The 14,421-nt window shown below is 37.9% G+C and overlaps 1 protein-coding gene across 1 annotated transcript; it reads right to left on the bottom strand.

The window, feature by feature from the left end:
- Positions 1–521: 521 nt before the first annotated feature.
- LOC105047331 (uncharacterized) lies at positions 522–6,829 on the bottom strand. Its single transcript, XM_073259081.1, is given in 5 exon segments — positions 522–808; positions 811–826; positions 2,175–2,336; positions 3,124–3,630; positions 6,479–6,829. Coding segments are annotated over 5 exon segments (909 nt in total). The 5' UTR covers positions 6,626–6,829; the 3' UTR covers positions 522–731.
- Between the last annotated feature and the right edge of the window lie 7,592 nt (positions 6,830–14,421).

The raw sequence follows: 14,421 nt of genomic DNA, 5'->3' as shown, positions 1-14,421 counted from the left end.
CTTGGATATAAGTAGGGCTGAGGTGAGCAAGAGGAGCAGGCGAAACCTTCTTTGAGCGAGCTCGGCCAGGACAAAGTGTCTGCGCTGTAATCAGAGAAGAAGTGGGTGATTGCTTGTCTCCAACAAAAACTTGGCCATGAACAAGCATGAAATGAAATGGTGGCGGCCGTTGCTCCAGCCTCTGCGCGGTACTAGAGACGATCCGAGCTATCATTCCGAGATAGCAGAACCAACCAACCACCTAACATATTTGGTCACAGCAGGCAGTCTCTGATGCATCTTACAGCAGGAGGTAGTACCGATCTCACAGTTTAGTGTCACATCCCTCCAACGAAGAAACTCAGAGGACACGATGCACATAAAACATAGCAACTCTTTTGATGATTTGTGACCAGATCTGGATTCCTGCTGGCACGTTTGACGCATCGTAAAGGTGCCGACGATGTTGAAGTCATAATCTCATGCACAGGTATCATGGCATTCCAACACGAGGGACTCGTACCTGTCATTCAAGATTGGGATAGTGAATTTAATTTTATTCAAAACTTTTTATAGTTCAGCTCCATGCGCATCAAGCAACAGTTATTACAGCAACGCAGATTTCTCGATGACAGAGGTTTCCTTCAGCAAGCAACATATACAATTTTTGACATCGTCGGGCTCTCCCCCTGATGGCTTGCACAGCTACTCTGTGCTATCAGCTTCAACCATTTCCTAGTGCAATATATACATTACTTGCTTGGCCTTGAAACCTCAAATTCTTCAGTCTTTGCAAACCTTCCACGTACCCTTGGTTGACTATCTGCAAAGCCTTCCGGCAAGCATACTGAAAATGCAAAATTTATCAACTTACAGGAAAAAAAAATGTAGCTAGAATCAAATTGGATACATGTGATAGTTAGCCATAAAGTAATCGATTAATTGCACTGATCAAACTAAACAAATTTATTATTGCACTGCAAACCTGTGATGCTTGTTACGATGAAATTAGACCACCTTAAGACATAATTAATAAAGATCAGTCATCAAAATTGGTTAATAATGGTATGATGAAATGGGATTGTAGTCACTATAAAAATTATCTAAGCCAGATGAAGCTTAGTGATGAAGTTACAAAGAGGCAGCAGTAAAAGATCACCTATAGAGGCCCTTTGTTTGCGTCCTTCACTTTTTTGTGGGGCAGTGGGAATTTGGGATTGTGTCCATCCTAGTCAATATAAAAGATGGATTCTAAAAAGTGAATAGTGAAAATGTTCCATGAGTCAAAGCAAAGTATTTGAGGGGTTATGTCATCGACAATTAGCCACATATGAAGAACGAAAAAGTAGTGCAAGTTCTTTTCACCTGGAGATAATTGCAGTCCTAAAACAAACCTTTAAATGTTGTAACCCTTCTACAAGCTCACATGTCAATAGCATACCATTGTTGGTTGAACTTGGAGGTGCCACCAAAAAGACTGAAGGCTTTTGCCAATTGGCCATTCCAAGGAGTGGGAGTAGAAGAAAGAACATGCGAATTATAAGTGGAATCATGGGTGTCAAGGTGGTTGGGGAAAAGAGAGGATTAGGATGGATGGTGGTTATGTAGAGACTCTTTAGACTGATAGGATTTTATCAAGTTTATATGAGATAAAGTTTAAATGAACAATTTAATTTTTTCCAATATAAGCATATTCAATAGACCCAAAGACATTAACTCCTGCTTTTCAATGTAGGATAGACTCACCAGCAAAGTAACCGGAAATGTTTCCTTTGTTCTTCAAGATAGAATATTAGGAAATCATCTATTGTTCTTTTGTGGTAATTGGTAAAGGTTGGTTGGGTTTGCTCCTAATTGTCTCCACTCTTCAACGGTTCTTTTTCTCTTACATCCTCATTATGAAACATAAAAGACATGAACTCCGCATAGGATATTTAGATATAGCAAACTTACATATGAAATGAATAACTCGCAGATACCATGACAAGTTTGGAACAGTAACTATTTTTTTTCTTCGAGGAAGTAATTATACTCGTAGCTTTGTCATGTTTGTCAAAGGTAACGATATAATAACTTTCATCATTGACTAATTGGATGCAAATATCATAGCTACACGTTGCCAGATGGCATGCTCATCATTTTGATGCTCAGAACTCTAAGAAAAGGGAAAAGTTGAAAAGATGGTAGTTATTTACCTTGATTTTTCTGCCAAAGTTTCTCTCGGACTTCTTCTTCCTGTACCTGGAAAGTTTTTGCTTGCGTTCTTCACTCTTGAGGTCACTGATGGTTAAAAGCGGCTCAAATGAAGAACGAACAGCACTAGCACTTCCAAATTTTGTGTTATTATTGTCAAGATTCTGCCAGAGATACCCAAAATCAATAACCTCCAAAATCCAGTGTAAATTACAGGCATATCTAAACATCAGAGTTTGCTTAACATCATGCCAAATGATACCTAGCTGCATGCAGACAATTATTTCACTGCCATGCAGTCAGGTGTGCTGGAGATTTCCCAGTCATTGCATATCTTGGTAAAAGCAAAATATTTTTGAAAACAAATATTCTTGAGGGCTTGGATGTTTGTGTCTTGAAAGTTTGTCCATGCTCCATAATGCTACAAGCACCTAAGGTGCTGCCTCTAAAATAAGTTTTATATAAATTAAAAATCATTGAATTTTTTTAGAAAAAATTCCGCACCTATGTTTCTATACATAAATTTCCATCATAGTTCATGCATTACTGTGTTAATAAACTTTCTATCGAATCACTAATAAATAACAAGAGCTCTAGGATCAATCGGGAGAAAAAAAGAAAATGGCTGCATTTAGCATTGTGCATACCATTTACCAGGTGCATTTTACTTCCAAACAAAGTTGATGCACATTAGCAAATGCGTTCCATAGGCATCTCTTAAAATAAATGCACATTTTTCTAATAAAAATGCTATTTTGAGTTTGACCTAATGAAAGACAACTGTTTGACAGTGTTATTCTAATAAAATTTATTCCAATGTTTAAGCAGAAAAATCTGCCAATATCTTGTTTTTTAATGTTTCCTACTAAATCAAAGCCAGCATAAACCAGGATATGGAAAAGAAAAAAAAAGAATACAACCAGTTTGAAGAAATGGTTGATTTATTCTGACCTGAATATCTCCCTCACTGTATGCTCTCCTCATTCCGAATACAGCTTCAAAATCCAGCGCTTGAAAATCAAGAAAGTTAGGTCTACTTGTGCTACCGCCGATCCACTCTATTGAGGTTAGATTTCCAGTGCTAACACTTCTCAGCAATTGTCCTTCTGCAATTAATCTAATTTTCTCTGCACTTGAATCTTCTTCTGTCCGCACTGCAGGAATCTTTGCATCTAATACCTCAGAAAATGATTCTTTAATTGCCGATTTCTCTAGAAGCTCCTTCTTGCACTCATAGAAGACATCATTCAGTAGATGATCAGTTTGGACCAACTCCATATTCCCAACCTTAAATGTTTCTGTGATGACATCATCTCCTTCAGATATAATGGACATGGCAGCTATCACGGGATGAAGTGGAAGAAGTGGTTCTTCTATGATGGGTTCTGGAGCTTTGAATAAATCTCCTTCTCCACCTAGGTCATATTCTGATATAATGGAAGTGTCCATCATGTTGCCCTATAGAAGAAAGCCACAGTAAACAAGATTATTTTTTCTATCCTCAGACACTACTAGCTTCTTCACAACATATGTAGTTTTTCTTGTTCTTGTTGGTTGTATTTTTGAGAAGTAAACAAAGAACATCTAAAAAATAGTATATACTTCTTACATCAATAGAGAAGTTTTTATTCTTAACTTGTTTCAACTTCAGGCTGCAATTTTCATCTTGTACATGCACTTTTTAGCAAAAAAAGATAGCTGGTGGTGTTGCAATTTGAAAAGTTCTTGGAGATTGTTAATACAAACAATGAGTCGATAATTTTTCTGTGTCATATGTAGCTGTGCAGTGGAAGTTTAAATTATTCAAGTAACAGATTTAAAAGTTAGGTGGTGAGCGTATTCAAAAAAATAATGATCTGTATGCATTGCTTCTATCATTCATCTGATCTAATGGAGAAGCAAGGAATTTCTATGAGTTAATTTAGCAGTCTTCAGGCGTTTAAAAATAATTGCATAAATTTGACAGCCTAAATTACAAGTCCTTGGTCCAAGGCTTCTGTGATTATTTGATGGGATCAACTTCTTATATGGTTGAGTGAATTTAATTTATTGGAATTATTTGAAGTAAAATGTTGAGGGCTAATAAGGTTGCTCCCACTCCCTTTGTTATCCCTGTTCCACATGACACTTTGGATTTTAAACAGCAGATTGTTTATTATTCTGTACAAGGATTGAAGTTTATTTTTGCATGATAGAAGAATCTCATTTCATGTAGTAGTCTCGAAGTCCCAGTAAATCCCTGTGACTACTCTTGTTACTACACATATTTGATTCACATGGTCCGAATATCTAAGGATTTGGCTATATGGATGAAGCCTCTCCCTTGGTTTTTTTTCCCTAAAAGGTAAAAAAACTTAAGAGTTTGTAATAAAAGCATGTTCTATTAATCATGAAATCAGTACTTATATACCATTTCAGATGGGATTTGGCCAGAAACATGGTAAGAACACCAAACAATCAATAAGACATAGCAGCCTATACAATATAATATGTATACATTAGTGGTAGAAATGGTTGTTATCCCTCTAGCATTGTGAGAGAAATCAGTTTGAACCAGCATGACTTGATGGACCAGTACCAACAAACAGCTTAGAGAATTCATCCACTTTCAAGGCCACCTAATAATGGTCATCCATTCCTGAAACCATGTCTTCACAAAATAGTGTTCTATACAACAAATTTTATAATGAAAGAGTATATAAGGTCTCTCTCTCCTTTTCTCTAACAAAGAACAAAATATATATGGTGTGAATTCTTAACTAAGGATCTTTATAATCTTTCAAAATGGATCTCAGTTCAGCCAAACATAACATTTATTGAAAAAGAATATATCATAAAGAAACTTATAGAATACCCTTAATCAAAAGAGAGAGAGAGAGAAAGAGGGAGAGGATGCCTAATTGAATCCTTGGATGGAAATTTCTGGATCCTCAGACATTTTCTTCATCCAACCATTAATCAAGTACCAACTTCTTGCATTGACTAGTACCCTATTGTAGTACAACTTTGGAATCTTCACGCACTGACCGATGTAGAGCTACAGAACAGAATGCAACCTAAACCTACAAGTAGTATAAAACCAAAAATCTAAATGAAAGAAGCACATGAAGAAAAAGAAAAAAATAACAATTATGTTAAAAAATGGTAACTGTACATGATCATATTATTTTCTTTCTGCACTAACAGAATCAAAATTAATAATCCCAGTTAGTCATATGGTACAAGAAACTCATCATTTCGTCAGATTGCATTGTTCTTAGTAATAGTTAAGATATTCTGCTACCAGAAATAAGAGGAATCTCTTATCTCAGCACCCCTTTATATCCAAGACCAAAGGTCAAAGGAATTTTCATGGAATAAAGGTATGAACAGATTCTTGATAAGCATATGCAGGTGGACATCATTAGGATAGCAGAGGAACTGTTTTAAAAGTTCGACTTTTTTCCTTATCTTCGATACCAAATCCTGCGAAGAGCAAACAAAATAACCAGTAGAAACAGGTTGATTTATAAGCATGAGGAAATCGATATATCAAGAATTTGCCACTTCGACAAAAATTTCGAGAGGTTCGCCATGATGATCCATTTGCAACATTATGTACCACCATATATGATGCACTTAAGCTACAAGAGATTATTAGGGACGTAAATTCATAATTAAGCAGAATCAACACAAGTTCCTGACTACTTAGTAAAATCAAAATTTTAATGTCAGCCAAAGAAAAAAGAGAGTAGAATTAGATCAACGGCATACAGAAGTGATTCACAATAACCAACTTATAAAACAAATTCCTCATCAATCCAATTGCTCAACGGCTGATTGTTAGATATTGCTTTTAAAATCTATTCTTGAGATAATTTTTCCATTATTAACCGATCCCAGAGGGAGAAGGGTTTCAAAAAAAAAAAAAAAAAAAGCCGGTAGTCCAGGGCCACCTCGCTAAAACCGGCGAAGTCAGTGGGCATTCTGGTCATTTCGCTCAAGTCACCGACCTCTGCCCCATGGCCAAGCCCATGGACTCGTGCCCAGTTCTTCCGTTCTTTTACCAAAACAACCATAAATATCTCTAAAACTCCCTTTTTGCCTAGCTTTTTCTCTTTTACATCTTTTTCCTTTCTCAGAAAAAGAAAGGAAGAAGAAAGCAAGCAAGAAAGAAAGAAGAAGTAGAAGAACTCCCTTTCATCTCAATCGATCAACCCTTTTTAAATTCTTATTCCAATAAGAAAAACACGTTAGACATTAAAAAAAAAAGTTAACAACAAAAATTTAAAAAAAAAAAAAAGATGGGAAGGCGGGAGTAGATTACCATGTAGGGTCCACCATTTGTCAGGCCGGTGTCCAAGGGTGGCAGATGAGAGTAGTGGTGGTGGGTCGGCGGCGGCAGCAGCGGCGGCGCCAGCTCCGGCAGGGATCCCTGCAAGAAAGGATACTGAAGCCCTGCCTCCGCGTACATCTCCTCCTCTTCTCTTCCCGTCCTCTCTCTCTCTCTCTCTCTCGCGTCTTCTTCCCTTCTAGCTACGCTTACTCGAAGCGATGGAAAGAGGAGACCAACAGCAACGGGGAAAGAAGAAGATGGCAGCCAAATATATAGGCGAGGAGTGGGGCTGGACGGCAAATCCAAAGCGTTTCCTTCCCTCTCCCTCCGCCCCCACCGTCGGCTGAGATGATTCGATTAATGCCTTGCTTTGCTGATCGGCTGTTTCACCCAGTGCACCAGATAGCTTTTGCTTTTACTTTTATTCTCCACATCCGGATGCTTGTGTCATTTGGGGCCCACAAGCTAGTGATGTTTCTTGGCCTTGGGCTGCCAAGCTTGGACAAAGTGGAGGTTTTTGGTTGATGCTAACAATAGTTTTCTCTCATTAAAAAATTTTGGATCATGGGCAATTTGGCTTGGCTGATATACTGTACAAAGAAGAATATTCCTTGAGTCCCATTGGATTAAAATATTGTGCTTTATTAGTCATGTCAGATGGTCTGGTAAAAAGAATTGGTTGTGCTGTACTTGGTTCCAGCTAGTAGTGCTAATGTGCCAGTGGTGTTGGATTATTTATGTTATCAATATTTATGTCAGTAGATTGTAGCACTCTACTGGCTGTAGTGGCTATGATGCAGCACTGACACTAAAAAGTAAGGTTGATAATTGCATGCATGCTATGTTGTATTCAAAAAAACATGTGATGGATAATAGGATAAGAAAATCCTACCAACAAGTATGGATTAATGGTGCATGACTTTTTCTCTTTTTTTTTTTTTAATCTATTTATTCCACATATCTAATTATCTATTCTTATTTGCTTTCATTTTTCAAAATATTTTTTTTGATAAAATCTAAAATAAATTTATTCATTGAAATCAATAAATAAAATATTGAAAAGCTCAATCGTATTTTCCACAATTATACAGCAGATGTAAGGATTATAAACGCAAGTATCAGGACCAACTAAAACAAGCTATACAAACCGTGATGCTGTCCATATTACTTCATATGGAGCTCCACTTTATTATTTTTTGTACATTTAAATTTCATAATAATATAATAAGTTCAATAATACAATAAAATTTAAAAAAAACTATTGTGAGATTTGAATCTTGGGACTGTCAAATTAAGAGTACCAAGCTGCAAACCACTTCACTTTTATCTCCAAGGAATAAATATATCAAGTGGTTCTGATTTTACTATTGAACTATTGCTGCTCTTTATCAGATTACCACTTGTTAAATACGTCGTATCACTCTTTTTTCTGTACCTGTCCAAACTTTATTCTCGTATCTTGTACTATGGCAGTTGATTCGCTGGACATAAAAGAGTATGGTCAATAAGAGGAGAAGACAGAAGTGAAGGAAGAAAAAGATAGAGACTGATGTTGATGGTTGAGGCAGTAGCAAAATTTTATATCATACATGGTGCCTAAGAATGTAGATCTTTGAGGTGGAGGCAGCGTCACTACGTTATTTTACTCAAATTTGGCCTTAAATACTTCGAGCTATGACACTCTGGCAATAAATAAATCTGTGGTGAAAACATCAGGAGCTACGTAAGCCTAATGGTTAGGATAAGCAAATCAAGAGAAAATGGAACTAAAGCACTTGGAAAGTTTAAAGTCGGAACAACACTAGAAAGAGGCTTAGAAAATAAAAACAAAGAGGGAGGCATATCTTGTCTTTCATATCGCCTAAATGATTCATATTCCCATGCCAACATGATAGGGTGGGGTCAATCTAATAAAAACAAGACTCAAAGGTGACAACTGCCTTCATATATATGACCTTGGTTTATTTTATTTAATTTGTTTCCATAAATACTAAATGGGGAACCAACTAATTGGTAATTGAATTCAAGTAGCCACACTGCCACACCCACCTCCTCCAGAGCTCTAGCTAATGACTACTTAGAAGAATAAATCAACTATGTCACATTTTGTGTAGGGTCCCCATAGGTGGCAGGACTCGAAAGAAATAGAAAGGCAGAACTTTGTTGGGTTGGTAAAAGAAAAGGTGGGAGGGGAGGAGGGAGATGAAGTGGGAATCTAATTGGGCAAGCCACTGGAATAAGAATTGGAAGGCATTAGCTGTTGTGAAATTGATGGCCCGAAAAAGGCGACTTTAAAAGCCCTTATATTAGCTACATATCGAAGCTCTCGAATGCTTTAATTGGAGTGATGCTATGTAACTTAAGTGGCAATCTCTTTTCTGGTCTTAATGCTCTTTTTCTTGATTCCTGATGAAGCATGTAGCATAAAATTGATGTTAAGTGATTCATGACTGATAATGGATCCCAAGTTAGCTCAGTGCAATGGTCTGTGGTTAAACACCACTAGTGCAACTTCTTGTGATGTTGAAATGTCTCATTAAATCTAGAGCTCTCAAATGCATGACATTTGTTTCTGCGCACACAAGCAACCTTTTACTGCATGGTCGCTCTCAAATGATGTGCAAGTTTGTCACCCATTAATATCAATGCATACACGAATATGGAGATTTCACAGATGTAACATCATACTAGGCCTCTAACAATTGGTTATAGAATTCAAATTTTAATAGCATAAAGCTCTTACCACAAATCTGTAGTGAACGACTCATAATATTTTCCCAGTGCTTCCCTTTCTCTACTTCCTTCTACAAAATATTGATTTGACATTTAACATTTAAATATATAACTCTATGTATAACTAACCTGATGCGATGTTGCCCTCTATTACGAGCATAAAAGAGACAATCAACTTCAGTAATAAAAAGAGTAATACATGAGCAACATATAATGGATTCGAGTTGTACATTTCTAATGAAAGAATGGATTTCAAAGAACTCCAAATTCTTTCATTCATCTCGAAGTGGTTATTGCATGATCGAGTGATAAATGTGTAAAAAAAGATCAATTCTTCTTTCGTGTGAAAGATGCAACATCTGTCCACATAGAATCATGTTGGACAGCTTATTGCCAACTACGTTTGTAGATGAAAAAGATTGATGGAAAAGTAACACATTAGCTATGTAATTTTCTTTTTCTTTCTCGGCATGGAATTAGTGTGTTGAGCCAACAGTGCTGCAAAGGTTTACCTCACATGGCCCTCTCTTTCTTTTTTTTGAGCAATATGCGTTTGGGATCCCACTCCCTTGTTTGGCCGGTGCAACCAAGTGGGAACAAAAACCTAACACTTTTCGGCCATTGTTCTGCCGCATTCCTTATCGGCACCTGGCGCAACATGAGTGCACCACGTGGCTCATCCCACCACGAGTTCTGTAGCATTTTGTGAAAACGTGGGTTTCATCGTCGACGAGGGAACCTCATCCTTTGCCTTCCATTAGCAACCGCGTTCCGGACACTTTCCGCTAGTGCTGCTATGTCACTCCGGGAACCTTCGAGAAAAGGTTTAGTTTTTGGCATGGTACGTGACGCAGTCGATCGGCCATCAAATGATAATTTTACTCTTTTTGATAGTTTCTGAAAAATTTATGATCCATGATAGATGTACCAATAGATCGAGCTATTTTCATTTTATTCGAATTCGATTTAATTTAATTATTATTAAATTTAAATTAAATTTGAATTCGATCCAATTTAATTATTATTAAATTTAAATTGAATTTGAATAGTTCAAATAATTTTTTAAATCGAATTCAAATAGTAAGATATTCAATACAAAAATTTGTAAACTTATTAAAATTTATATATTTATTTAATAATATTATTTTTATTATAATATATGTTATTAGTAGATTAAAATTTGATTTTAAATTCGAATTCGAGTTCAAATATGATCCGATCGATATTTAAGTTGGATCAAATTGATTTTAAATTTTATTTATTTTTTATCAAATCATATTCAAATTTAAGATATTAAAATTTGATCATTCTTGAGTTGAATTTCGAGTTTGAATATTTTGAATTGAATCGAATTTAAACTTTTAGTTATTTGGTTCGCTCCGATACGAATCAATTGAACTCCTTATTTTATAGTCATGTTTTATTATAAAAGTATTTTTTACGTACTTAAGACTTGGTTTAGAAATCAGATTGGGAATAAGAAATTTATCCTTATCTTGTCCCCGGGATAAATATCAAACAACTCCAACAGTTCCCGAAGTACCACGAAGCAACGTTATTCCCAATGCTAAAATGACCTTAGGTAACATATTAGTAAAAGATAACTTACTAGTTTGGGGTAGTTAGGTCCATCCTTTGTAAAGTCTATGCTGTCTCCGTTCTCATAGCACACATTTCTGTACCTGCTACTGTCTCATGTGCACTTTTTTTTACATTAAAAAAAAAAGTTTTTACCAAAAAGAAAAAGACAACCACAAAGAGAATGGCATATTTGTCTTTTAATGTAAGAAATAATTACTGCACCATCAATTGTCTTTCAAAAAAAACTTGGCCTCCGTACTATCCCCTGGTAATTCCACACAAAAATTCCAATGGAAGAGCAGTAGATAACTGTGTGACCGCCTCAGTCACCATCTCTGCCCCCGCCCTCTTTCGCTTTCCAAAGGGAAAGAGGGTCAGCTTTCGTCTTGGGAGCGTTTGGAGGAGAGATGCCGAGGGGAGCTTGGTCCCACGCCAACCAATGATTGAGGTAGCTTTGGGCCGGGGGAAGAGCCTCGCTTCAGTGATAGAGTGAGGCACCAGCTGGAGTGGAGAAGAAGGGACGGCTTTCTCTTCTTCTTTTGGTTACGGTGAGGGGATGATGGCCTTGTCTCGTGCTGACGTTGCCCTGATAAATACCCCAACAGCGGGCCCCGCCGTATCCCATCCCCGCTCGCATCACTCCATTATTAGTGCCTCCTTTCGTCCACCCCCACCCTTCCGCGTTCCCTTGCCCGAGCTCCGTCCGTTCTATCTGGTCCTTTTCTCGTTCTTTTCACTCGTGCCACCTGGTGACCGTAAAAACCACTCAAATTCGAATGCCTCCGATGAAGCACCGTGACAACGACCATCAGAACTGAGGATGTTGTTGGTCTGGAATAATTGGATTATTTTTGAGGATCGAATTCAGTCTACGAGGTTTATCATGAAGAGTCTTATCTCAGATAGTCGAGATTATGAAACTCCCTTCGGATGGTGCAGTTTAATTTGAAGTCCCGGGACATCTGGATTTCCCTCCCTACTTCCACAGCGACCCGGTGTGAGGGCTTTCACTTCCCAATTTCCTCAAAATCAACTTCGACAGGAGTATGTTTGGCAGTAGCAGAGGTCATCCGCAATCTGTGGTTGGATCTAGTGGCAGCTGGTGGAAGCCATATTATTGACGTAACTATTGTAGATGCAGAGCTTAGAGTTGCCCGGACAGGCATCTACTATACGCGGCAACTGCTTCGGATGGATTCGTGGGTGGCTAGGATTCATGCACGCCCACCCACTTCTTCCTTCTTAGCTTGACAAGTGTATGCAAGGTGAATGGAACATTGTGGACCACGTTGCCTCGTATATCTAATCTAATATACATATATAAAAATGGAGGTCTCTCGATGGAGGAGCCTTTGTTTGACACGTGGTTTATCAGAGAGAGAAAGAGGAAAGCACGTGGATAAGAAAAAGCAACGTCCAGGTGCCAAAGCTTCCCTGTCCTCTCACGCTTTCCTGTTCGCCCGCTTCGTAGAGGATTCTCTGTTCACCCGCAGCATCCCGACGAAAGTCGGAGCACGCCGTGTGTGAGTGAGACTCCAGTGTCACGCCCCAAATCCAGCACCTGAGTTGGACACGTGATACGGCCACACAAACCCTAGAGCAGTGCCCCGAGGATCATGTAAGGCCTAATAATTTAACACTTCAAAATTTTAAATAACCAAGTAAATACCAAATCAATCAACTGAGTCACAACTTCAAATCAAATGTAAACTTATTCAATACAATTATTCAAATGTTCATTGGTATCAGAGAATTTAAGCTAACTGAATTACTAAAGGCTTCAGTTCTCATTTGCTCTCGCCCAAACTATCCAAACTAAGCATCCTGTGAGTCTGAAAAAAAAATAAGAAGGAAATATGAGCTTCTCCAGCTCAGTAAGAATCACTGCACATTTACATCAAGCCAATAGATAAAAATAATATTTCTGAAATTAATATAATTTGTGAAGACTCATATATATATAATAACTAAAATATTGTCATAAATATACATTTAATAATATGGATCATCATATATCATCAAGTGAAGTCTTCATTCATTGTTGAATTACATATTATATGTTGCATCTTTTCATATTTTCGATTTGTCAATCTTTTATCCCTTTTTTGGCTTTGGACTAACCCAGACCATACCTCAATCTCTTTCCAATCCAATTATTCGTTCATATAAGCCTTTCAAGGCTGTCCCATGATGAGCTCCTGGCCGGCTGTCCCACGTACGAAAGCCCGTGAGAGGCTGTCCCAGGTACAAGCTCCTGGCGGGCTGTCCCAGGCATGAGCTCTGATCGGCTGATCCATATGTCGAGGCTAGTCCAAACCATATCCTTTTCATTTAATTCTTGATTTTATCGAATTATTTCAAATTATAGAATGATGAAATTGATAAGTCATATCCATAAGACTCATACCATCAATCATAAAAATCTTTTCATAACATACTCATATTTAAAAAAAAAATCATATAAGCCATATATCAATGTCTCGAACATAGAAAACTCATCGATTATAAATTGAATATTATAAATTCAACATATAAGACTAACAAATAAATAACATATATATAATGATAATCATATACAGAATTCTTACCTCGATCAATGAGAAATCAAATTCACAGCCTTATAGTCTGAAAATCAAAACCCTATTCGTTGTCCCCCTGATCGTTGGACTGTTCTCCTATCAAACAAATTAATTTAACCAAATTAATTTTTTAAAAAAATTATATATTGAGGTTTATCGAAACTCTTACCTATGTCCCCCTTTTTTTTATTTATTTATTATATATATATATTTATATATATATAATTAATTTTTATTTAGAGAAGAGAGAAGAAATTTCTTCTCCTCTTCCTCACGCTCAAAAACAGGGGACCCGAGCCCTTTCCGAGTGCCTCCCCTTAATCCGGCCACCCTCCCCGACAACTCCAACGATGGCGAGGCTACCGTCCCGGTGGCAGCCCCACCCCTCCTTGCTGCCGGCGATGGAAGGAGAAAATCAACGCAAACAGGGGTGTCCCTATTTGAGCCCGAACCGATATCTCGCCGGCTTCCAAGCACACCGATGATCGGAGGATCAATTCGAAAAGAAAGGAGAAGAAGAATACCTTGTTCTGATGTCCAAAGACAGCTCCGACGGGCCCCCTCTCTTTCAATCAACCACCCACGGTGTTTCCTTTGAGAAAATCCCTCAAATTGCTTCAAAATTTTTGTTGTAAGATCCTAAGGGAGGAAGAGGGGTCTTTATAGGGAAGGATTTCTACCCTAGCCGGACTCTTCGAGTCTGATTTCATCGGAATGGGAAGGAAGAAGACTCCGATTAAGAATCTTCCTCCTGTAATTTTTTTAATTTTTTAATTTTTTTTTTGTTGGGCCGTCAAAAGTTTACAGGCCCAAGTAACTAGGCCGTTACACCCAGTGAAAGCGAGCCGCGACCTAGCGGGAGCGAGCAAGACCCCAACCATTGTCTAAGCTTCCATATTCGATCTCCTACGAACAACTTTCGAATGGTCTCCCGGCTTCGATCTCCGACCGCTCCTATGAACATCTCTCGAATGCTCTCCCGATTTCGATCTCCGACGGATGTCGATGTGAGGAGGGGATGGGGGCGGGGCCGACGGCAAA

Source organism: Elaeis guineensis, chromosome 6 (assembly GCF_000442705.2).
Source record: "Elaeis guineensis isolate ETL-2024a chromosome 6, EG11, whole genome shotgun sequence".
In the NCBI taxonomy this organism is placed as follows: Eukaryota; Viridiplantae; Streptophyta; class Magnoliopsida; order Arecales; family Arecaceae; genus Elaeis; species Elaeis guineensis.
Note: the sequence above shows the minus strand (reverse complement) of the source record. Positions and strands in the feature narration are given on the sequence as shown.